The sequence below is a fragment of the Helicoverpa zea genome, chromosome 29 (assembly GCF_022581195.2).
Source record: "Helicoverpa zea isolate HzStark_Cry1AcR chromosome 29, ilHelZeax1.1, whole genome shotgun sequence".
NCBI classification, from domain to species: domain Eukaryota; kingdom Metazoa; phylum Arthropoda; class Insecta; order Lepidoptera; family Noctuidae; genus Helicoverpa; species Helicoverpa zea.
In genome coordinates, this window is record NC_061480.1 from 4,811,899 (window position 1) to 4,834,738 (window position 22,840).

The window sequence follows — 22,840 nt, forward strand, 5'->3', positions numbered from 1 at the left end:
TAGCGACTCCACTCTGGACGGTCAAGCCAAGCCAGAGGCGTGAGACCTACGCCCGTCATGGTTCACTCCGACCGGCCGGAGATGGGGGACAGTATACTCTCCCTGGAGAACTCAGTATATATAGCCCCGCGGGGTCGCTACTCCCCGTCACCAGACTCAGATGTCCTGCGGTGCCTATTATATCTCATTATTATTGTCGTTATTATCTCAAGAGCCTTTGTCCCAATTATGTTAGGGTCGACTTCCAGTCACGATGCAATTGAGTACCAGTGTTTTACAAGGAGCGACTGCCTATCTGACCTCCACAACCCGGTTACCCGCTCAACCCAACACCCCTTGGTAAGACTTACTGGCTTCTGACTACCCATAACGACTGCCAAGAATGTTCAATGACAGCCGGAACCTACAGTTTAACATCCCCTCCAAATAACGGTCATTGGTATCCAAAATATACGTAGAAAGTACATACGAACTTAGAAAAGTTGCATTGGCAGGCACTTGCCAGACCTGGAATCAAAGACGCACGCTCATACTTGAGAGATTGGTTCTCTACCCACTAAACCACCACGACTTCAACTAAGTCACCACGACTTTGTCATCTATTTAATGTTTTTTTACGTAATAATACGTGTAATATTTTTGCCACACATAACTTAAATGCGGACTAATTAGAATCACTACTTTTATCCCTATGGTCACATCTATTGCAGTTCAGTTCTCAGCGTTTTGTTTAGTCTGCTGTGCTTTTGCCGTTAAAGTACAAAAATTAAATATATGGAACGTTTCTAATGGTTATGCGTATTCCGTTGTTTTCAAGTCAACGGACCCTTAAAATCCAATATCAGACTATTCAGATCTTTGATTTTGCTGACCCCATGGTCGCTGGTATAAGGGACAGGATCCGCGTACGAAGTCGCGGGCAGAAGCTAGTTGCTAAATATATTTGGACAAAAAGATTAGACAGACATCCTGACTTCAGATTAGCTGTCACCTTTGGATACTGAATATCTTCAAAACCAGGAGGGTAGCAATTGGCAGAAACTAATAGTAGGTTAGGTGGTAGCAATTAGGCAGCAATTCTTTATATGTATTTTGAGGGGATCGGTGAGAATGAGAGATATAAGAGTATCTATATGTCTGTCTGTCCAGATTTCCGCGCCGCGCATTGAAAATGGCTGCCGGCGCAGTGAGGGCTATGCAAGGCGATCGATTGAGCCACCCTGCACCCTGGACTGTCATAGCTTAATATAATATGCTAGGGAGTTACAGCAGTCATAGTTATTGAATAACTTTTTATATAGCAGTGCACATTAAGAAGAAGATCTTCTCATCATCATCATCATCTCCCGAGCCTTTTTCCCAACATGTCGGGGTCAGCAGTCGGCTTCCAGCCTTATCGGATGCAGCTGAGTACCAGTGCTTAACAATGAGCGACTGCCCTATCTGACCTCCTTAACTCAGTTACCCGGGCAACCCAATATCCCTTGGTAAGACTGGTTGTCAGACTTACTGGCTTCTAACTACCCGTAACGACTGCCGAAGATGTTCCCAGAAAGCCGAGACCTACAGTTTAACGTGTACTGTGTTTCGCACAGTCATTGGTGTCCAAGATATACATAATTAGAAAGTAAACAAAAACTTGCATTGGTGCTTGCCTGACTTGGAATCGAACCCACACATTCATACATGAGAGGTTGGTGTTTTGCCCACTAGGCCACCACGAGGTCCAAAAAAAAATATACCTCGACCGTTTTTTACGCCGCACACAGATCGACAAAAAAAATCGAGCGACAAAATCCACTAGTATGTTCCACTAAAAATAGGTGTCCTAGTATAATATCTCATCTGGTATTGATCGTGACCTGCGCAGTGCAGTTAGAGCTTTCTAGTCCAGACTTCCCTTTGTCTGAGTATCCAGTGCGTCGCCCGACGTCTGCCGTGCATCACGTGTGACTCCTTGAAGCTGGTCTCCCATCTCTTCAGCAGCTTGCAGCCTTGGGGTGTCTTCGATTTCTTCTTGAAGATGAAGGTAATCCACATTTTAGTTCTTTACCTTATAAAATTTTTAGATAACGTCAATTAGTGGAAAGGGGTGTGGTCACATGAGCCCGGCTGACTGGGTTGAGGAGGTCAGATAGGCAGACGCTCCTTGTGACACACTGTGTAACATTAATTGTTACATGTCTTAATTCTTTTTAATAAAATGTTGAGTAAAATAAAATTAACAAAACTATTTACAAAACTAAAACTATTTACAAAAACTAAACTATTTACAGTAGCAAACTAAACGCATCAAAATTTCTGGCCAGCTACATTTTATCACCACGCACGTATTTAAACGAGCGACATATTAGGCACCCGGACCGCACCAGCGACTCCTCGCTTCCACGTCGCCGCTGTCACGGCTGCTGCCAGTGCGAATCTGGATATCGAGGCGAACGCACGCCGGTTTTTTGAACACTAACTTTAAGTTATTATAACCGCCATAGCGATTAAACTTTTTAAGGGCGTCATTACCGTTCCCTCGACTATATATCTCGACATATAATAATACTCAGCATATTCAGTGTGTGTGATTTAAACCCCGATTGGGGTTTCACGTACACCTTAAATCTCCTGCTTCCCCGCGGTGGACTGTAGCGGGTTGACCTTCGAACCCTACACCAGCACCTGAACCTGATCTCGGCGCGCGGCCACTTGTTCCTGCAGCGACCAGTGACGTCAGGGAAGTGCTAGGCTAGTGAGGAGGTTAATCACTGTAAAACTGTATGTATGGGCTCTAACCCATTGTTTATTTCTGCCGACCGAGCTATACTGTGTTTGTGTGCGGTAAATAAATTGTCCATCTTGCTACCTACCTATTTTTTATTTAATAACCCCTGGGAGGGATAAAGTAGCGTAGCAGAGGATAAGACCGGGACAACTGGTACTCAGCTGCATGCTGTTAGCATGTGGAAGCCGACACCAACACAGTTGGGAAAAGGCTCGGCTGATGATGACGGGTGTGGTCGCATAAGTATGAACAGAATTTGAAGGATTCATCTCGTGTCACGTAGGAACTACTCCGCGCACCTAGATAAAAAGTAGCCTAGCCCAATGTTATTCTGACCTGACATATAATTATGATGTTTAAATGAGCTAGATATGTCCAAAAAGGGGCGTGGTTCTTCATTCATTAAATCTCGCCTTTTCGCAAATATACTGGGGTGGGGTCGAATTGAATCTGGGGTAGTCTTATGAAGATTCAAAAAAAAAAAAATCATTAAATATGATGACTTAATTTACAGGTTTTCCAAAGATGGCTGTCTTCATCAGTGCCTTATCATCGAGGAGCTAGGCGTCGAAGATATCAGCTGCTTCCAGTCGAGGATGCAAACCTAAGGATTGATAATACAGGTATAATAAAATACAATAACATACTTAATACCCTGATCTACGTTTTCCCATCTACACAAATGTTTTTCACTTATACATTTCAGGACACGTGGCACACGGCGCCACTTGAGCGCGCTGCGACGGGGCGCAAGTGGCGCCACCAACACCTGAAGCGCCAAAGTCAACCTCACCTGCACGCGGCGCGCCCTGCTCACACCGACGAGGCTCTGGCATCCTTTCTCCCTTACCATGCTCTCAAATCTTAAAGATTTCAGAAGCAGAGTTTGGGAGAAAATAGTTTGTAAGATTAATATAAGTTTTCTATTCTTATAATAAAAATAAATAAGAGAAAGACGTTTACTTAATCCTGTATCATGTCATGTGTATTAAATGTATGTATAAGCCTATGTTTCGTTTCATTTCGAAGCCACTTTTACGCCATCCATCCTCATCCTCCGAGCCTTTTTCCCAACTATGTTGGGGTCAGCTACCAACTAACCGGAGTACCAGTACTTTACAAAGAGCGACTGCCTATCTGACCTCCTCAACCCAGTTACCCGGGCAACAAGATACCCCTTGGTTAGACTTACTACCCGTAACGACTGCCAAGGATGTTCAATGACAGCCGGGACCTATAGTTTAACGTGCCATCTGAAACACAGCCAATGGTGTCTACTATAAACTTAGAAAGTACATACAAACTTAGAAAAGTTGCATTGGTACTTGCCTGACCTGGGATCGAATCAGCGCCCTCTTACTCGAGGGCTTACCAATAAGCCAATAATTACGTCCTGACCGATTGTCGACTGCGGCGGCTGTTCTCATATAAGGAGACCAGTCAGCTGCGCAGGACATATTATAGTGCACGAGCATTTGCGCAGACACATGTGCACTCACTATTCCTTCACTCTCATAGCGCGATGGGACGACAATCCGACACCACCGGAGAGAGATCAGGCAATCTGCATACCTTTAGTGATTGTTTAGGATTCGGTCATCATCTTCTAATGCTTTCGCCAACTATATTAGAGTCGCCTTCCAATCTTACTTGGTACAGCTGAGTACCAGAGTTTTAAACGTGTACTGATGGCGTCTGTGTACTCCTCAACCTAGGTTCGGTAAGATATATCTTGGTAAAACTTCCTGCAAACTGGCATCAACAAGTTGGACTGATTCACTTCAGCATAGCTGGGAAAAAAGTTTGACTAATAATAAAGCTAAAGTATGCTACTTGGTGTCTTCAGAAGTCGTGGTGGCCTAGTGGGTAAAGCACCAACCTCTCAGGTATGAGTGAGTGGGTTCCATTCCAGGTCAGACAAGTACCAATAAAACCTTTTTAAGGAAATCTGGATTAAAAAGTCTGAAATCACCAACCCGCATTGAGCAAGCTTGGTGATTAACGCTCAATCCTTCTCTGTGTGAGAGGAGGCCGCAGCCCAGCAATGGCACGATGAAAAGGCTGTAACATTCATACTTCTTGGTGATTAACGCTCAATCCTTCTCCATAAGAAATCAGGCTGATGCTGAGGCTGCTGAGGGAAAGGCTGGTGATGATGATGATACTAAATTGGTAGAAACTCGACGAGAAACCAGTAAAATCTAAAACGCAATATTTTTTATTATTGCAACATTTTGACCTACTTCAAACTGCATTCTAGAATGTTCATCTAATATTGATCGTGACCTGCGCAGTGTAGTTAGAGCTTTCTAGACCAGACTTCCCTTTGTCAGAGTATCCAGTGCGCCGCCCGACGTCTGCCGTGCATGACGTGTCCCTTCGAACATCAGTTGGGGCGCCGCCCTCCGGAGCTCTAAAGCATCTAGAGTCCAACAGTTAAAGATCCAGGTAATTTGTTGAACTGGTTTCTTTGTTTTTACAAAAGCTAATTAACTGTAGATTGCAGAAAATCTTCACTGTTGGTACGTTATGTAACAGGTTCGAAAAGGGCGTGGCTGCAAAAGTCAATCAAATTTTTCAAAGAAGTTTTTTTTTACATTCTTCTTAAAGGAAGTTTACTCAAATCAAGTGCTGAACTGTTCCAGGTCCCTGGTGGTGGAAGCTTCATCAGCAGACTGATGATGTACCAGCTAGCAGTCGCATCACACCTGCCGAGCTGGTGCTGGTGCTTGATGCCACCAGGGAACCGAGCTCCGCTGTGCGAAGACCAAGGTATGCTATTAAAATTCAATTTCGGAAACTTGGAGTCAAAAGGGCGTGGCTACTCATGACATTGATTTTTAATTACAATTGAAGTATAATGTTTTTACAAAGAACTCGTCTACTAAGAACTGACTAGCCTTTTTCCAACTATGTTAGGGTCGGCTTCCAGTCTAAACTGATGCAGTTGAGTAACAGTAAGCCACATGAAACCACTGCTTGTCGGACCTTCTCAACCCAGTTACCTGACCAGCCAGGGGCTTCTTGGCAAAGACTCGTTGCTTCTGACTACTCGTAACGACTGCCCAAATGATAGCTGGGACCTACAGTTTTGATTTATCTTCCAAAAGACGGTAGAACTCGTCATGATAAGATGGTCTTACCCTTGCGGCTTCTAGCCACGATACTCATCAGCTTATTTATACTATATACATGACTTAAGAATCAACTGATGTTATGTGGAGATAGCTTTTTTATGTAATACCCTGGTCTCTTTCCGGTCGTGTCGGATTGCCATCCCATCGGGTTATGAGAGTGAAGGAATAGGGAGTGCACTTGTGTCTGTGCAAATGCTCGTGCACTATAATATGTCCTGCGCAGCTGGCTGATCTCCTTAAATGAGAACAGCCGCCGTGGCCGAAATCGGCCATGGAGGCCATTAATTAATACCCTGGTCTTCTGTTTCAGGTCTCATGCGTTCAGGCAGGCTCCATCATCAGCCCAGTACCTCTGAAGATCTTAAACATCACTTATTTTGTCACCACTAATGCTTTGGAAAAAATAATGCAACTTTTTTTCATTGCATTTTAGTGGTTGACGAAATGAGGAAGAATTTTGTGATGAGATAGCTAAGGCAGGCGCGGATCTAAAAGGACCATTTTCAGGACCGGAAAATGGTCCTTTGGTCCGCGCCTAAATAGCAAAGTGTCGCCCTTAATTTGGTGACCAGTGTAATGCTTTGGAAAAAAAAATCCATTGCGTTTTAATGGTTGCTAAAACGAGTCGTCTTTGGCTTGAGACTATACTACGGGTAACTGGATTTATATTTGTTAAATATGGACACTGCTACTCCTCACAAGGGGAGGGGAGAAGAGGGGTTCACAAGAGCATTAGTAATGTGAGACACATTGCTGGTACTCTTAACACTAATGTACCTAAAATCGTCTACCACTCGTCTCCTTTCTGATAGCAATAAGAATAAGTTAAATAGACGGAAAATTTCGTGTAATACATTTATAATAAAAAATCGCGTGCGTTGAACATCATTGAGACAATTATTATAACTTTTAAGAGCCAATAATGTGTTTTATTTCACCCTTAGCTCCTTGTAAAACACTGGTACTCAGCTGCATCCTGTTAGACTGGAAGGCCTCAACATAGTTGGGAAAAGGCTCCGGAGATGATGATTAAGAAAACCCTCCAGCTGTTGGATTGATCCACGTCAGCATAGCTGTTAAAAGCTAGACTAATAGTAAAGCTGAAGTCTGCTATCTACTTGGTGATTAACGCTCAATCCTTCTCCATAGTAGAGCAGGCCAGTGCTCAGCAATGGGACGAAAAAAAGGCTGACGATACTGAATTGTAGAAAATGGATGAGAAACCTGGAAAATAAATCTAAAACGCAATATTTTGTACTATTGCAACATTCTGACCTACCTTCCAAAATGCACCAGGTATCTACGCCTTATATTTCCTCATTATTGATCGTGACCTGCGCAGTGCAGTTAGAGCTTTCTAGACCAGACTTCCCTTTGTCTGAGTATCCAGTGTGCCGCCCTACGTCTGCTGTGCATGACGTGTCCCTTCGATCATCTGTTGGGGCGCCGCCCTCCGGAGCTCTAGAGCATCTAGAGTCCAACAATTGAGATCCAGGTAATTGTTGAAGTAGCTTCTGTGTTTTTACAAAAGTCGATTAACTGTTGACTGCAGAAAATCCTCACTGTTGGTATGTTATGTAACAGGTTCGAAAAGGGCGTGGCTGCAAAAGTCAATCAAATTTTTTCTTTTTACATCTTTCTTAAAGGAAGTTTACTAAAAGCAAGTGCTGAACTGTTCCAGGTCCCTGGTGGTGGAAGCTTCATCAGCAGACTGATGATGTACCAGCTAGCAGTCGCATCACTCCTGCCGAGCTGGTGCTTGATGCCACCAGGGAACCGAGCTCCGTTCTGCGAAGATCAAGGTATGCCATTAACATTCAATTTCGGAAACTTGGAGTCAAAAGGGCGTGGCTACTCATGACATTGCTCTTTAATTACAATGGAACTATAATGTTTTTACAAAGAACTCGTCTACTAATAACTGACTAGCATTTTCCCAACTATGTTTGGGTCGGCTTCCAGTCTAAACTGATGCAGCTGAGTACCAGAGACACATGAAACGACTGCTTGTCTGACGTTGTCAACCCAGTAACCTAAACAGCCAGGGGCGTCTTGGCAACGACTGGTTGTCTCTCTAACTTCTAACTACTCGTAACGTCTGCCAAACTTGTTCTGACAGCTGGGACCTACAGTTTTGACTTGTCTTTCGAAAGATGGTCATGATATGACGGTCTTAACCTTGAGGCTGCTAGCCACGATACTCATCAGCTTATTTATTTCTACATGACTTAAGAACCAACTTTATTATGTGGAGATAGTTTATCATATACCTGGTCTTCTGTTTCAGGTCTAATGCGTTCAGGCAGGCTCCATCATCAGCCCACTGCCTCTGAAGATCTTCACTTATTTTGTCACCACTAATGCTTTGGAAAAGAGAATGCAACCTTTTTTTCATTGCATTTTAATGGCTGACAAAATGAGTGTGACTTTTGTGATGAGATAGCTAAGGCAGGCGCGGATCCGAAAGGACCATTTTCAGGACCAGAAAATGGTCCTTTGGTCCGCGCCTGAAAAAGCAACGTGTCGCCCTTAATTTGGTGACCAGTGTAATGCTTTGGAAAAAAATTCCAGTGCATTTTAATGGTTGCTAAAACGAGTTGTCTTTGGCTTGAGACTATACTAGGGGTAACTGGGTCTATATTTGTTAAATATGGACACTGCTACTCCTCACAAGGGGAGGGGTGAAGAGGGGTTCACAAGAGCATTAGTAATGTGCGACACATTGCTGGTACTCTTAACACTAATTTACCTAAAATCGTCTACCACTCTTCTCCTTTCTGATAGCTATAAGAATAAGTTAAATAGACGGAAAATTTCGTGTAATAAATAGACATCAATTTTAACATCAATTTTAGCTTTTAAGAGCCACTAATGTGTTTTATTTCACCATTAGCTCCTTGTTAAACACTGGTAGTCAGCTGCATCCTGTTAGACTGGAAGGCCTCAACATAATTGGGAAAAGGCTCGGTCGATGATAGCGAGCTGCTTCAAGCTTGCAAATAAAAACTATACCCTATTCGCCGAGGTAAACCAACAAAGAACAACATTTTTAAAGATGGCGGGTATAACTCAATCGATGACAAAACGTCAAATAATGTAAAATGTACGCAGTATCTGTGGTCTACAATTTAGTAGTAGGTATAAGAGCTCTGCCTCACTAGGACGCCATGGCGATGTCGCCGGCTACGTATCCAAGCAGTTAATATTGAAATGTATGGTACCTAACTCACTTGGCGCCAAATTGGAAGCGTGGCCACGATTTACAGTTCCCTACATGGCTTCTGGCTACTCTGGCAGCTTGGCGACGGTGCCACAGTTGCCACTATAACGTACACGGTAAAGCGCATCTCCCTCACTCAGCCGCCAGTGTTGTCGCCAATCAGCCGCCATTTTGTGACGCGCACTCGAGAAATATAGTACTTACTTGATTTAAACAACTGACTGTCGAGATGCCATGGCCATTCGACTTGGCGACCTGCGCTTGCCAGAAGTAGCCAGACCTGCGTCGCTGGCGACGTCGCCATGGCGTTTTAGTGAGGCAGAGCTCTAATCATCGGCACGGATATTGAGCGCTCGGCGGAAGAGTGGGGATCGCTTTGCGCACCTTACACTTATGGCAAAAAAAAAACACACTCACCCTTTTATTATTTATTTATTCTTAAGTTCCCTACGTAATTTCATACTGGCTCAATGATTTAGAGTAAGATTTTATATTGATTTATTGAATCGAGAAATGGAAATTGAGATGGAATTAGGTAATCAAAAGTGTTTCTAATTTAAAATATAGGTTAAATTTTCTAGTTTGACAAAAAAAAACTACTACGTACCTTGGTACTTTTCTTGTTAACATTTTTGACCTTGAATTTAATTTATTCTTTAATTAAATTAAAAACATGTTTTTTTTTAAGATATAACAGGTGTGTCGTACCTAATCACATTAAATCCTATCACATATACTTTATGATATTCTATGGCGAATTGTAAAAAAATAACGTAATCCATTCAGTGGTTTAGCCACAGGAGTCATTTTTCGTTTTCATAATACCATATACATGTCAGTCATTACAAACAACTGAAATTCTCCCTTGATGTTGTAAATTATTTACAACATCATGTGTAAAGCAGAGATAAAGTTAGGAGTATCGAATGTTTTCACCAGTTGACAGCTGTCAGTTTTCAAGGGAGAATTTCAGTTGTTTGTAATGACTGACATGTATATGGTGTTCTTATTTTTGCACATTTTTATTCTATTTACTTTGTTCGAAAAATTCATTTTTTTATTTTTGTTTATTTTTATTTTTCCTTTATGTTAATCGACATATATTAACCAGTATACTAACGCATTTCATTTAATGTGATTATGAACAACACACCCGATATATATAAGGTGCTTTAATATTACCCGCCAGGACTTGAATGGGGGGTAGTATTGCGTTTATAGATTACAATAGTAAAGATAAAAATTGATTATTTGTCATATTTTCTTTTCATACAAAAAAAAAATAGGTATAAATTTGACTTAATTTATTCATTTAAACCATCCAGTAGAGTTGCGCGTTGCCACTCGTGCAGAACAGATAGAAAGAGATAGCAGTTGTTTTTATTGACGAAGCGACACTACGCGCGTAATTTGTGAACCACGTTATGCAGAGTAGAGCCACTGTTAATTTAACTTGTTTAATGTCTCAAATTAAATTGACTGTTCCGGGGAACGAAATTTTTTCACTAATGTAATATTAAAGCACCTTATATATTATAAAAATTGGTGTCAATCAAATTGGCTGGAAGTGTACCAGTCGTCGTGAGGTACGTCAATCGTAGCAAAGAACCAATCCCGAGTGACGGCTATGACGCGATGCGCTGCGAGCCAATCACCGCTTTAGCCCGCCCCCGCGCCTCACTTCATACCACCAAAGGGACTCAAAAATCACTTCTGCGCAGGTGAAGGTCAGCGTTCAATATCCGTGCCGATGATTATATTAAAATGCGTTCCTTGTTTGACAATCGAGTCTTTTAGGTTCTTTGACATGTAAACGAGTTAACACATATTTAATTAAAATTAAAAAAATAATTTACAGCATTTATGATATTTGATTTCAATTAACTCTGATAGGATTACATAAGTTACACAGACATCGTTCTAAAATATCATTTCTAATGTTAAACTGTAGGTCCCGGCTGTCATTGAACATCCTTGGCAGTCGTTACGGGTAGTCAGAAGCCAGTAAGTCTGACACCAGTCTAACCAAGGGGTATCGGGTTGCCCGGGTAACTGGGTTGAGGAGGTCAGGCAGGGCAGTCGCTTCTTGTACTCAGTTCTGGTACTCAGCTGAATCCGGTTAGACTGGAAGCCGACCCCAACATGATTGGGAAAAGGCTCGGAGGATGATAGTAGGGATGTTCCTCGGGAATAATATAACTTCCGAACAGTGAAAGAATTTTTCAAATCTTTTCTGTAGTTTCGGAGCCTCTAGGATATAAACAAACATATGTTTTTTCTTTATTATATTAATATATAAGTAAAGATACGTACAGCTATAGATATGCCAATTTGCAAAAACCTGTATATTGTTATTTCCTTAGTAGAATTTCAAATGTGGTGACGAACTGACGTGTCTAAGGTTTCATATACATAATGTTATTTCATATATTAATAGTGTCGTGTTTATGCAGTTTTTTCGTGGAAAGCGAGTATTTAAATTTAGACGAAGGTAGGTTCAACTATGTTAATTTTAGTTTTTAACCCAATGGGTATGGATTTCAAAGTATGACTGTGTTTCGGATGGCACGTTAAACTGTAGGTCCCGGCTGTCATTGAACATCCTTGGCAGTCGTTACGGGTAGTCAGAAGCCAGTAAGTCTGATACCAGTCTAACCAAGGGGTATTGGGTTAATAATAAATATAATAACAGTTAGGTACCTAACCTCTTGTATGGCCGGTGCGCAGATCTACGTGAGACACAATTGATTTTCTATTGTTCTCTAATTAGCGGCATACAAGAGGTTATTCTATTGAGGCATTAATGTAAACAGTAGTTTATTTTTTTAAATATTTTTTTTTATGGTTTATTAAACATTTATTTACATAGATATATTAACATATTTACAATACATATAAAAAAAAACTATCCTAGTAAAAAAAAACAAAAAAAAAATATTAGGTTCCTGTTATAGGATAGTTTTTTATATGTATTGTAAAAATGTTAATATCTATGTAAATAAATGTTATATATTTATTTGTGTAAATAGTCTATTGTTTCCCTATAGTTATGTACCTAGCCAAAAAGAGTAGATATATTTACTACGCGAAAGTTCTCAGACGTTTTAGTCGGGTGAAAGTTGACCCGATTCTTTTTTTAAAGAAAATCTTGTTTCCAATCAAAGTTTTCAGTCAGTCTGATACCGGCTAAATACCTGATCTTTATAATGTGCGTACTACCATTCATCTTCATACTGATTTATGAGTCCAAACAATTTATCGGCCGACTAAAAATTCTAAAGTCCGTATTTACTTTAAATAATTTTATGTCAATATTCTCAGTTTGAAAACAAAACTGGTTATCATTTTGGACAAAGAACCTAATTATCCTTTTTGATTTTTTTCTTGTTTTGATCAGGTATTAGGTAGAAACGTGTTTTTTAGTTATTTATCACATTTTCCTCATAAACACGATTGCATTTATTTACATATTTCTTAGACATTACAGCATTAAGGCTCTCATTTGAATCATCATCATCCTCCGAGCCTTTTTCCCAACTATGTTGGGGTCGGCTTCCAGTCTAACCGGATTCAGCTGAGTACCAGAGCTTTACAAGAAGCGACTGCTTATCTGACCTCCTCAACCCAGTTACCCGGGCAACCCAATACCCCTTGTTTAGACTGGTGTCAGACTTACTGCCTTCTGACTTACGTATTTTATATTTAATGCGCTTAGGTACACACTTGTTCAATTATAATGTCACATATTAAAATGTGGATTTAATCCAATAATGTATTTAATTAAATCCAATGAAGTATAAAACGTCATTATGACTAATTTTCGAATTATTATTGTTCTTGTTACCTAAGCGACGATTGGTACTTGCCTGACCTAGAATCGAACACAGACTCATACTTGAGAGGTTGGTTCTTTACCCACTAGGCCACCACGACTGTTCACAGAAAGTTGAAATTATTATTCTTTTGTTTTCAGGGTCCTACTGCGAATGGGATACATTTCAGGGACGCTGTGCCAATGTATATAGATGTTTGAGTACTATACTCGATAAAAAATACAATAAGCAGGCACCGGTATGTAATACTATTATGTGTATGTTTTTCTATTTCTACAAAAACTATTTTATAATCATCGGCACGAATCTTGAGCACTGACCTTCACCTGCGCAAAAGTCATTTATTTGGTCCCTTTTGTGGTATGTAGTGAGGGCGGGCTTAAGCGGTGATTAGCCCGCAGTGCATCGCGTCATAGCCGTCACTCGGGATTGGTTCTTTGCTAATAAATCACTTCTCCGCAGGTGAAGGTCAGCGCTCAAGATTCGTGCCGATGATTTTACATGTCGGTGGGCACGCTCTAAAACTATACCTACCTTCACTAAACAGCATCATATTTTTAACACGCTTATATTAGCTTCACTTGTAACTATGTATGTAAGAAAATCTTGGAATCTTAATTTGACCCACTTCCCGGTCTTCGATTAGGATGAAATTTTGCACACGCTCTGAGTTCTGATGACAATACATGACTAGCTAAGAAACGTCAAGTTCTGATGACAATACATGACTAGCTAAGAAACGTCATTACAAATCCGAATAATCGAAAAGTTTTAGTGCGTGCTAAAAGCGTTTTTTTTTTTTTGTATTTTAAACTATACTTTTTTATGTTTTGTAGTTGCTTGAGAAATAGGCAAGTAATGGGTAAGGCGTGTGCTAGCCGACATAGTTAATACAAATACAAAAATAGTTTATTATATAGTAAATAATTTATATAGTAAATAGTTTATTTTATATAGTTGAATATTTAAGTTTTTTTTTCGGATATTCGGATAAGATTCTGACCGTCTTCATTTGTCTTTTTATTCCATTTCTATTAAGTTTCTATTTTCTATTTTTGTAATTGCTGATGACATGCGATGTCCTCCTAGCCGATTATCGGCTACGGCGGCTGTTCTCATGTAAGGAGATCAGCCAACTGCGCAGGACATATTATAGTGCACAAGGATTTGCGCAGACACAGGTGCACTTCCTATTCCTTCACTCTCATAGCCCGATGGGACGGCAATCCGACACGACCGGAAAGAGATTAGGCGCAGGACCGACATTTACGTGCTCTCCGATGCACGGGTGTATCAATCACCAATTTCCAGGCTCCGGGCTGCTTTGTGAAAGTCACATGACATGTACGTTTCGTTATACAGCCTCAAAATTATATGACGTTGCTATGAGAAGAAGTTCCTTGCAACAGCGCCATCTAGCCAGCAACTATGAAAACAATAAATAAAAAGAAAGTCCCTTACTGAAATATTGTTCTATTCTATTCTATTTTTCGTTTCTGGCAATCAATGCCGTCGATGTTGATGTCGACGATTCTGCCACTGACAAGTGATATGAGAAGCATGAAATATTGTTATTCTTGCAGATATGTGCATTCGAGGGTAAAACGCCGATAATATGCTGTACGGACTGCGAACTAGTTGACGATTTGAGGTAACAGCACTTCACTTTTCATAAGAACCTCATCTGAGCCTTTTCCCAACTATGTTGGGGTCGGCTTCCGCATGCAGCTGAGTACCAGTGTGCCACAAGGAGCGACTGCCCTATCTGACCTCCTCAACCCAGTTACCCGGGCAACCCAATACCCCTTGGTTAGACTGGTGTCAGACTTACTGGCTCCTGACTACCCGTAACGACTGCTAGAGTTGTTCAATGTCTGCTATTCGGCTATTGGCTGATAATCGGCTGAGAGACCTTTATTAAGTTTTTTTTACAGAAAAATCATAATAGATGACAAATTGGGTTTTCTTTATAAAACTGGACAGAAAGCTGAAGATGGTAAGTTTGATAAATAATTATAAAATATATCTAATCACAATCAATGATTAGTACAAAAGAAAGAATAAAATAAAATATATTTTTTTTGTCAAACAAAGTAAAAGAATAAAAATGTACGAGAATTAGAACACCATATAAGAAGCAGTCATTACAAAATAGAAATTCTCCCTTGAAAATTGACAGCTGTCAACTGGTCAAAACATTCGATACTCCTTACTTTATCTCTGCTTTACACATGATGTTGTAAATTATGAAAACGAAAAATGATTCCTGTAGCTAATAGGAGCCTCGTTTATGTGATAGGATTTAAAGTGATTAGGTACGACACACCCTATATAAGGTAGAATATGTCTGTCTGAGTAAATGTGCATGTACATTTACCATGTAAATATAGCGGAGATGCCATAAGGAAGGTAGGTCAGGCGCCTTCTTGTAGCTCAAGCAACGTGCGGTAGTGATCAGTTACTAGAACTAACGAGACGTTCGGGTTCCTTGTCAAATCAAAACCAATCTGTCAAAGATTGGTTTTGATTGATTGGTGATTTTATTTTGAAAATACTGGGTGGGTTTCACGGAAGGCGTGTGAAAGCTGATCAAGTAACGTACCTCGTTCCCTGAACACCCGAATTTTGGCGCGTTACTTTCTTAGGAGATTTGTGTTATGACTGCTGGTCTCGGCTTCAATTTATAAATCGGGTGTGTTGTACCTAATCAATATAAAACATTGGTGAAAGGTTCTTCTAGGCTACACCTACAGACAGACATGTGTTGCTGGGGAGTTTGTTGCGCCACTTCTTCTTCCCAGCAATAACACATAGGAAGTGGTGAAGGGTGGGCGTTTTGGGGGCCGTCTTTTGTAAATTTCTGACGTTAAAAAACTGCTGTTTTGCAGCCAAGTTTGAGTAAACAGTTTTTGGTTTCGATTTTGAGTAATTTCGTTCTTCAAGACAGACACACACAAGCATGGGACCCCGCTCTCGTGAGATAAAACATGTTTAGGGTCCGTTCAGACAGACCGGCTCGGAGAGGAGAGCAAATTCTTAACACGTTGAAAATCGAGTACCTACTTAGTATTTGTAGTAAGATTTATTTTTGCATGTGCACTGTTTTTGTAATTGAGAATGCTCGAAGGTGCTTGGTGTGAAATTATAACAGGACCGGCTCCGATCGCGTACTTATTCTCGGTCTTCAGACGTTTGGCTCCGATTGCATCTGACGCAGCCGACCCACACATGGTGAGGATCTTTAACTTATCTCCCGAGTCTTTTCCCAACTATGTTGGGGTCGGCTTCCAGTCTAACCGGATGCAGGTGAGTACCAGTGTGCCACATGGAGCGACTGCCTATCTGATCTCCTCAACTCAGTAACCCGGACAAGCCAATACATTTGGTAAGTATCATTGTAAGACTTTTTGGCTTCTAACAGCCGGGAGCCACCAATTTATAATGCTTTCCGGTACAACGGAAGAACTCGTCATGACTAGATGGTCACCCATCCTCGGACCAACCGCGCCCAGCGATGTGATATGGTGCTATATATAGTATTTTTTGTATGCCACTACACATAATCCACGATATGCTTAAAGTTTATGAAAGTTGAAAAAAAAAACCGGCCAAGTGCGAGTTGGACTTGCGCACGAAGGGTTCCGTTAAATTGGGCGTGATCAGTTAGTAGGACTAGCGAGACTTTTGGGTTCCATGCCAGATCAAAACCAATCTGTCAAAGATCTTGACTGATAGGTGTTATTTTTTTAATGATGGGTAGGTTCTAAGGTTTTAAGGTTCTAAGGCTGGCGTGTAAGGGCGGAGCTAGTAACGTTCCTCGTCCCCCGAACACCCGCGTTTTGACGACGCTAATTTCTTAGGGATCTGCCAGACAGAGAGTGGTCGCGTGATCGAGCGTTCTGCGTTCGAGCTCTACTACTATAGTTATCAGCACGAATCTTGAGCTCTGACCTTCACCTGCGCAGAAGTAATTTATTGGGTCCCTTTTGTGGTATAAAGTGAGGCGCTGGGCGGGCTAAAGCGGTGATTGGCCCGCAGTGCGTCGCACTAACGTAGATTTGAGCAATTTAGCTGGCCAAAAGTCTTTTTTTTTTAAATAAAGGTTATCATCAAATTGTGGGTAAAATGGAAAGAGGAATACCCCAGCAATAAGAATTTACCACATCTACCTACCAAACATGCGATATGCGCTTGCACCAGGAGTTGGAACTTGACCTTAGTGCAAATTTTACGTTATACGTTTTTAGAGATCTCGGTAGACGGTATTAAAGAAAAATTATTTTTGTGCTATCTAATTGATATTAAGCAACTTTTATGATGGATTCGAGTTGTGTAGGTAACAGTTATTATATTTTAATATATTTTAAGTGTGATCACTTAATTTTTTATAGTATTATTTCAATTTTAAAAGAGGGTGTGTAAGCAAAATATTTTTTTAGTAATTTTCTTGTTTAAACACAATTTTGTTATATTATCGCGTTCGACCGCGTAACATTTTTTTTAGTTTTAGATATTTGACATATTAAACTAGCTTACGACATATTTTTTGGCTGCGGATAGCTGCGGATGTCCGACTTACAGGCTTTTTAAGATTTGAAGCTCATACAAAAATAAAATACTTTTTTCTTTAAAATGTCACAAAGTGCATTTTTTTTTGTTTTGAGTACCTCTGGCGTAAAAATAGTGACCCTACGTTATATTTACAATAAAATACAATAGCAAGATCTGACTAATTTGGAAGAAAAACTAAATTACCTAGGAAACTAACTTTTGACCTATTAGGGTGACACACCTGATAATATAAGCAGTTTTAAACAAAGATTTGCATATTTTAAAATAGCTACGAAAGTAAAAAACTGAAACTGTAAAAAAAATCCTTAAAACTAATGAGAATTGGTTAAGCAGAACATTTGAACGCCCGACAAGTGTTGGAAATCGACCGGGGCGGCCATCTAAATCACTTAAAGATTGTAGTGAGAGGACTAAACGAAGGAAAACTAAAGAAATACGAAACTGAAGAAATGTGACCAACAAAAAAAAAACATCAAAACAAGATTATTTTGCCCTGAAACAATAAAATATGCTACTACCAGCTGAATCAAACACAGAGTCTGATATATCAGAGGCAGAAAGTGAGGAATAAAAAAATATTATTTTTTTTTTACTACATTACATATTATTTTGAAATAGATATAATAAAAAATATCATAACTACTTTTAAAATGAAAATATATGATACTCTACATTAAAAAAAAATATTTACGGTTTTTTTCAATAAAACATGCTTATTATCAAAATACAATGCTTAAATAATATAAATAATAAAATAATGATAAAATAAAGATAGAAAAAACGAAATACATTGTAAAATATTTTTGGCCGCCTAAATTGGTCAAATCTACGTATGTGCGTCGCTTCATAGCCGTCACTCGGGATTGGTTCTTTGCTAATAAATCACTTCTGCGCAGTTGTAGGTTAAAGCTCAAGATTCGTACCGATAACTATACTACTTCTGTTTGACCGACGCGGTCAGAAAGCTTTCTGTATGTATATTTATGTGACGTTATATGACACAAAGGATGCAAAACTGCCGTTACCGCTCCCTGCTTGATAGATCCTTTAAAAGATTTCGCGTTCTGACATCTCTGCTAGTCATTTTGTTTTCCGTGGTGTAAATGTATGGTATATGCACATTGTCTTTGTGTGCGTAAGCTCGGGAGCGTTCAGTAGTAGTCGAGTCATCGTGCTATACAATCAATGTGCATGTATACATACATACCACACAATACATACACAGAACCAAAGTCATCGACATAGCCCACCAAATCAGCAAGCTGAAGTGGCAGTGGGCTGGCCATATTAGCCGAAGAACCGATAACCGTTGGGGTAAACGAGTTCTAGAGTGGAGACCACGCCTCGGCAAACGTAGTTTAGGACGTCCTCAGGCACGGTGGAGTGATGACTTGCGCAAGACGGCTGGCAGGAGCTGGATGCGAGAAGCCGAAAATCGATCTCAGTGGCGTGCACTTGGAGAGGCCTATGTCCAGCAGTGGACTGCGATAGGCTGATGCTGATGACATACATACACAAGTAAAGCACACCCGCTTTCGTGAGGTAAAGCATCTAAATTCAGAGTGCGGCGATTTTGTGCAAGCTGTAAAGACACGTCTCAGGTTTTAGGGTTCAGTACCCAAAGGGTAAAACGGGACCGTGTTTTCGCTCCTCTGCCCGTCCGGACGTATGTCACCGGGCTGTATCTCATAAACCGCGATAGTTAGAGAGTCGAAATTTTTACAGATGATGTATTTCTGTTGCCGCTATAACAACATATACTGAAATCTAGAGTAAAATAAATATTTTGGGGGCTCCCGTAAACGTGTTTTTTTTGCTAATTTTTGCTCGATATCGATAACGCGCCTGACCTATTCTTATGGTGTCTCCGCTATATTTCCTTATTCTGTTTACACACAGATGGGTCCCCGCTTTCTGAGATAAAACATGTTTAATGTATTACATTTCAGCTTGTACCAGGTTTAAGCAGATCGTTGACTATAGATGCAAGCATGACGACTCCTACGATTGGTCGTATTCACTGAGTTATCGATTTGACAACCCTTGTAGGAACGTTTCACTTTTTAAATCGCGAGGATCCTTTTTCAGCCAAGGAAGATCGGCTAAAAGATACGAATACCCACACATGGTGAGAATCTTTAACTTAACCAGCATTATCTCCCTAGTCTTTCCAATTACGTTGGAGTCGGCTTCCAGTCTAAACGGATGCAGGTGAGTACCACTACCTATCTCATCCTCCGAGCCTTTTCCCAACTATGTTGAGGTCGCCTTCCAGTCTAACCGGATTCAGCTGAGTACCAATGCTTTACAAGAAGCGACTGCCTATCTGACCCCCTCAAACCAGTTACCAGGGCAACCCACTACCCCTTGGTTAGACTGGTGTCAGACTTACTAGATTCTGACGGGTGTAACGACTGTCAAGGATGTTCAATGACAGCCGTACAGTACAGTACCACTGTATATCTGATCTCCTCAATTCAGTAACTCAGGCAAGCCACAAAACCTTTGGTAAGTATCCATCCACGGACTGACGGTATTTTTAACACGCTTATATTAGCTTCACTTGTAACTATGCATGTAAGAATGTCTTAAAGTCACCTGGCAATGCAGCCAGTCTTCTGGGCACGTTTCCGGAGGACAGTGATGCGGAGGAATAGGTACTTCGATGCCTAATTAGTGTTCTTTTGTATATGTTTTTATGTTTTGTATATGCAGTATTTTATTTCTAGTATTGTATATAGTACTTTTATTTAGTAAAGTTATGGTTTTATTTATTTACATAGTAAAGTAGTAGTAAAGTAGTTTAAGTTTGTAAATATAGAAAGTCTTGGAATCTTAATTTGACCCACTTCCCGGTCTTCGATTAGGATGTTGAACACGCTCCGAGTTCCGATGACAATGCATGACCAGTAGGCCATAGTTTTTTAAACTATGTCATTATATCTCGCTTGCTACGCATGATCCTTGTTATGCTTAAAGCTTATGAAAGTTGAAAAAAAATATACTAAGTATATTTCTCGCCAATCTTAATGTCGGCTCGCAGCTAACTTGCAAAAACATAGACGAGCCTAAACAACTTGCAAAACGCTGCACTCTTATACATAGATGCTTTACCTCACGAAAGCGGGTGTGCCTTACCTATGTCTATAGATACATGAAATGTTGGTTCTTTACCCACAAAGCCACCACGACTTTTTTTACTCAAAAGGTGAAAACTATTTTTTTTCAGCTTGCACAAGGTTTAAGCATACTTTGAATTATGTATGCAAGCAAGCATCGTACGATTGGAAGTTTTCACTGTCTTATGAAGTTGATGAGAAATGTAGGAATATGACACTTCTTGAACAGCGATGGTACTTTTACGTCCTAGGAAGAGCGGCTAAAAAGTACGAATACCCACACATGGTGAGAAATCCTAGAGTCTTTTTATCGTCTACTACTGGGCTGCGGCCTCCTCTCACACAGAGAAGAATTGAGCGTTAATCACCACGTGCGCTCAATGAGGGTGGTAATTTGAGACTTTGCAGTCCAGGTTTTTCTGATAGACAATAATTTCTTCCCAGGCTCTGCTCGGGTATGGCGACGATGTGGAGTCAGCTCTCTGGCTCTGCGGTGGAACTGTGATCAGTGAGCGGTTCATCCTTACTGCTGCCCACTGCATATCACAGCCAAGAGTGTAAGTTTACCAGCTTACTTCACCATCATCTCCCGAGTCTTTTACAACTATGTTGGGGTCGGCTTCCAGTCTAACCGGATGCAGCTGAGTACCAGTGTTTTACAAGGAGCGACTGCCTATCTGACCTACTCAACCCAGTACTCCTTGGTTAGACAAGCAAGCCAGCTTACAAAAGACTGCCGTCTACTTTAAGAAATACGCCAGTCTTCTTGACAATGGTCTCGTGTCAAACCCAATCACTTCTTTGTCTTCAACATCTTGGTAAGTTTGGCTTGCATCCAAGAAAGGTAATTTACGGCGCTTGAATAGAAAGTGGCAGAGAACTGTCCCCAAAATCCCTTCTTTGCCAGAATATGACCAAAAAAGTTATCTTAGAGAACACTGCAGACTACATTCTTCATGGATCAATTCTTGCCCTGAGCACCTGTGTATCATTCAATTGCTACTTCCATTTCAGAGGACCCGTGAGGTACATCGCGCTCGGCATCCTCCGACGCTCCGACCCTCTGGACAAGTGGCAGAGGTACAACGTGAAGAGGGTGGTACCTCACCCGGAGTACCAGTCGCCCTCCAAGTACCACGACATCGCGCTGCTCGAGACTGATACCGAGTAAGTTTATTTTGCAGACGAAGATGTTTTTCATGAAGAGAATGTCCTGCTTGACAGATACTTTGAATTTCAGGATACAGTTCAATGATGAAGTCAGTGGTGAGTTCATAAAATGTCTCTGTTTCAGGATAAACTTCAACAGTGACGTGCATCCAGCGTGTCTCCACACGAAGGGAGAAGCTGAAGAGACTCTGACGGGCACCGGGTGGGGAGCCCTGGGTCACAGACAACAACTAGCTGATACATTGCAGTCTGTTAGTATTTCTTGTATAGACACTTTAGTCTGACTTTATATTAAGCTCGACTAATTAAAACAATTTGCCAGCTGGACATCTCGAGGTTCAGCGAAGAGGAATGTAAGCAGCACTACCCCAAATACAGACATCTTCTGCAAGGATACAATCACACCACACAGATGTGCTACGGAGACAGGGTGACCGTGGCTGATTCCTGCGAGGTACGATCTTCATATATTAAGGAAACTTGAACTTTAAAGTCAATCTAGTAATTTTTACGGCATGTCTTTCTAATTGTCCCTATTATTTTATTGGCTCTCCGGCCGAAACGGATTCCAGTCCTGTCGGGCTATGAGAGTGAGTGCACTTGTGTCTGCGCAAATGCTTGTGCACTATAAATATGTCCTGCGTAACTGTCTGATCTCCTTATATGCTTATGGTCATGATTAATTCCTTATCACCAGGGTGACAGCGGCGGACCTCTCCAGTCAAAAACTCTAGACGAGCATCACTGCGTGACGACCGTGGTCGGAGTGACGTCAGCCGGAAAGCAGTGCGGCATCACTGCTGGCTCCGGACTGTACACCAGGGTCATACACTACGTGCCCTGGATCGAGAGCGTCGTCTGGCCCTGAGGCCAGCCAACCTGGATGCTTGATGAAGATTTGAATTTAAAACCTCACAACGTCAAATAAAATTTTGATACAGCACATTAGCTTACCGCAATCTGTCTTACTTCAATCAATTTTCAACCCTATTACAATAGTGGAAGGTATAGCATCT

General features: G+C 40.9%; 1 protein-coding gene and 3 long non-coding RNA genes across 5 annotated transcripts; all 4 read left to right on the plus strand.

The window, feature by feature from the left end:
- Window positions 1–1,915: 1,915 nt before the first annotated feature.
- On the plus strand, window positions 1,916–3,782 carry LOC124644117. Its single transcript, XR_006986008.1, has 3 exons — window positions 1,916–2,029; window positions 3,288–3,396; window positions 3,480–3,782. It is a non-coding gene; the product is annotated as an uncharacterized LOC124644117 (long non-coding RNA).
- Window positions 3,783–5,124: 1,342 nt separating this feature from the next.
- LOC124644171 lies at window positions 5,125–6,830 on the plus strand. The gene is made up of 3 exons (XR_006986019.1): window positions 5,125–5,221; window positions 5,419–5,545; window positions 6,221–6,830. It is a non-coding gene; the product is annotated as an uncharacterized LOC124644171 (long non-coding RNA).
- Window positions 6,831–7,305: 475 nt separating this feature from the next.
- Window positions 7,306–8,778, plus strand: LOC124644172. The gene is made up of 3 exons (XR_006986020.1): window positions 7,306–7,405; window positions 7,592–7,712; window positions 8,198–8,778. It is a non-coding gene; the product is annotated as an uncharacterized LOC124644172 (long non-coding RNA).
- Window positions 8,779–11,491: 2,713 nt separating this feature from the next.
- Window positions 11,492–22,772, plus strand: LOC124644107 (serine protease snake-like). Of its 2 annotated transcripts, none has more exons than XM_047183323.1 (10): window positions 11,492–11,621; window positions 13,104–13,201; window positions 14,547–14,614; window positions 14,898–14,959; window positions 19,485–19,663; window positions 21,099–21,211; window positions 21,669–21,821; window positions 21,949–22,075; window positions 22,147–22,278; window positions 22,522–22,772. In XM_047183323.1, exons 1-10 carry the CDS (start codon window positions 11,546–11,548, stop codon window positions 22,690–22,692), a joined length of 1,179 nt encoding a protein of 392 aa, XP_047039279.1. In that variant the 5' UTR covers window positions 11,492–11,545; the 3' UTR covers window positions 22,693–22,772. The 2 variants fall into 2 exon arrangements, with proteins under 2 accessions (XP_047039279.1, XP_047039280.1); XM_047183324.1 differs by lacking the exon at window positions 19,485–19,663 and adding an exon at window positions 20,765–20,940.
- Window positions 22,773–22,840: the final 68 nt, after the last annotated feature.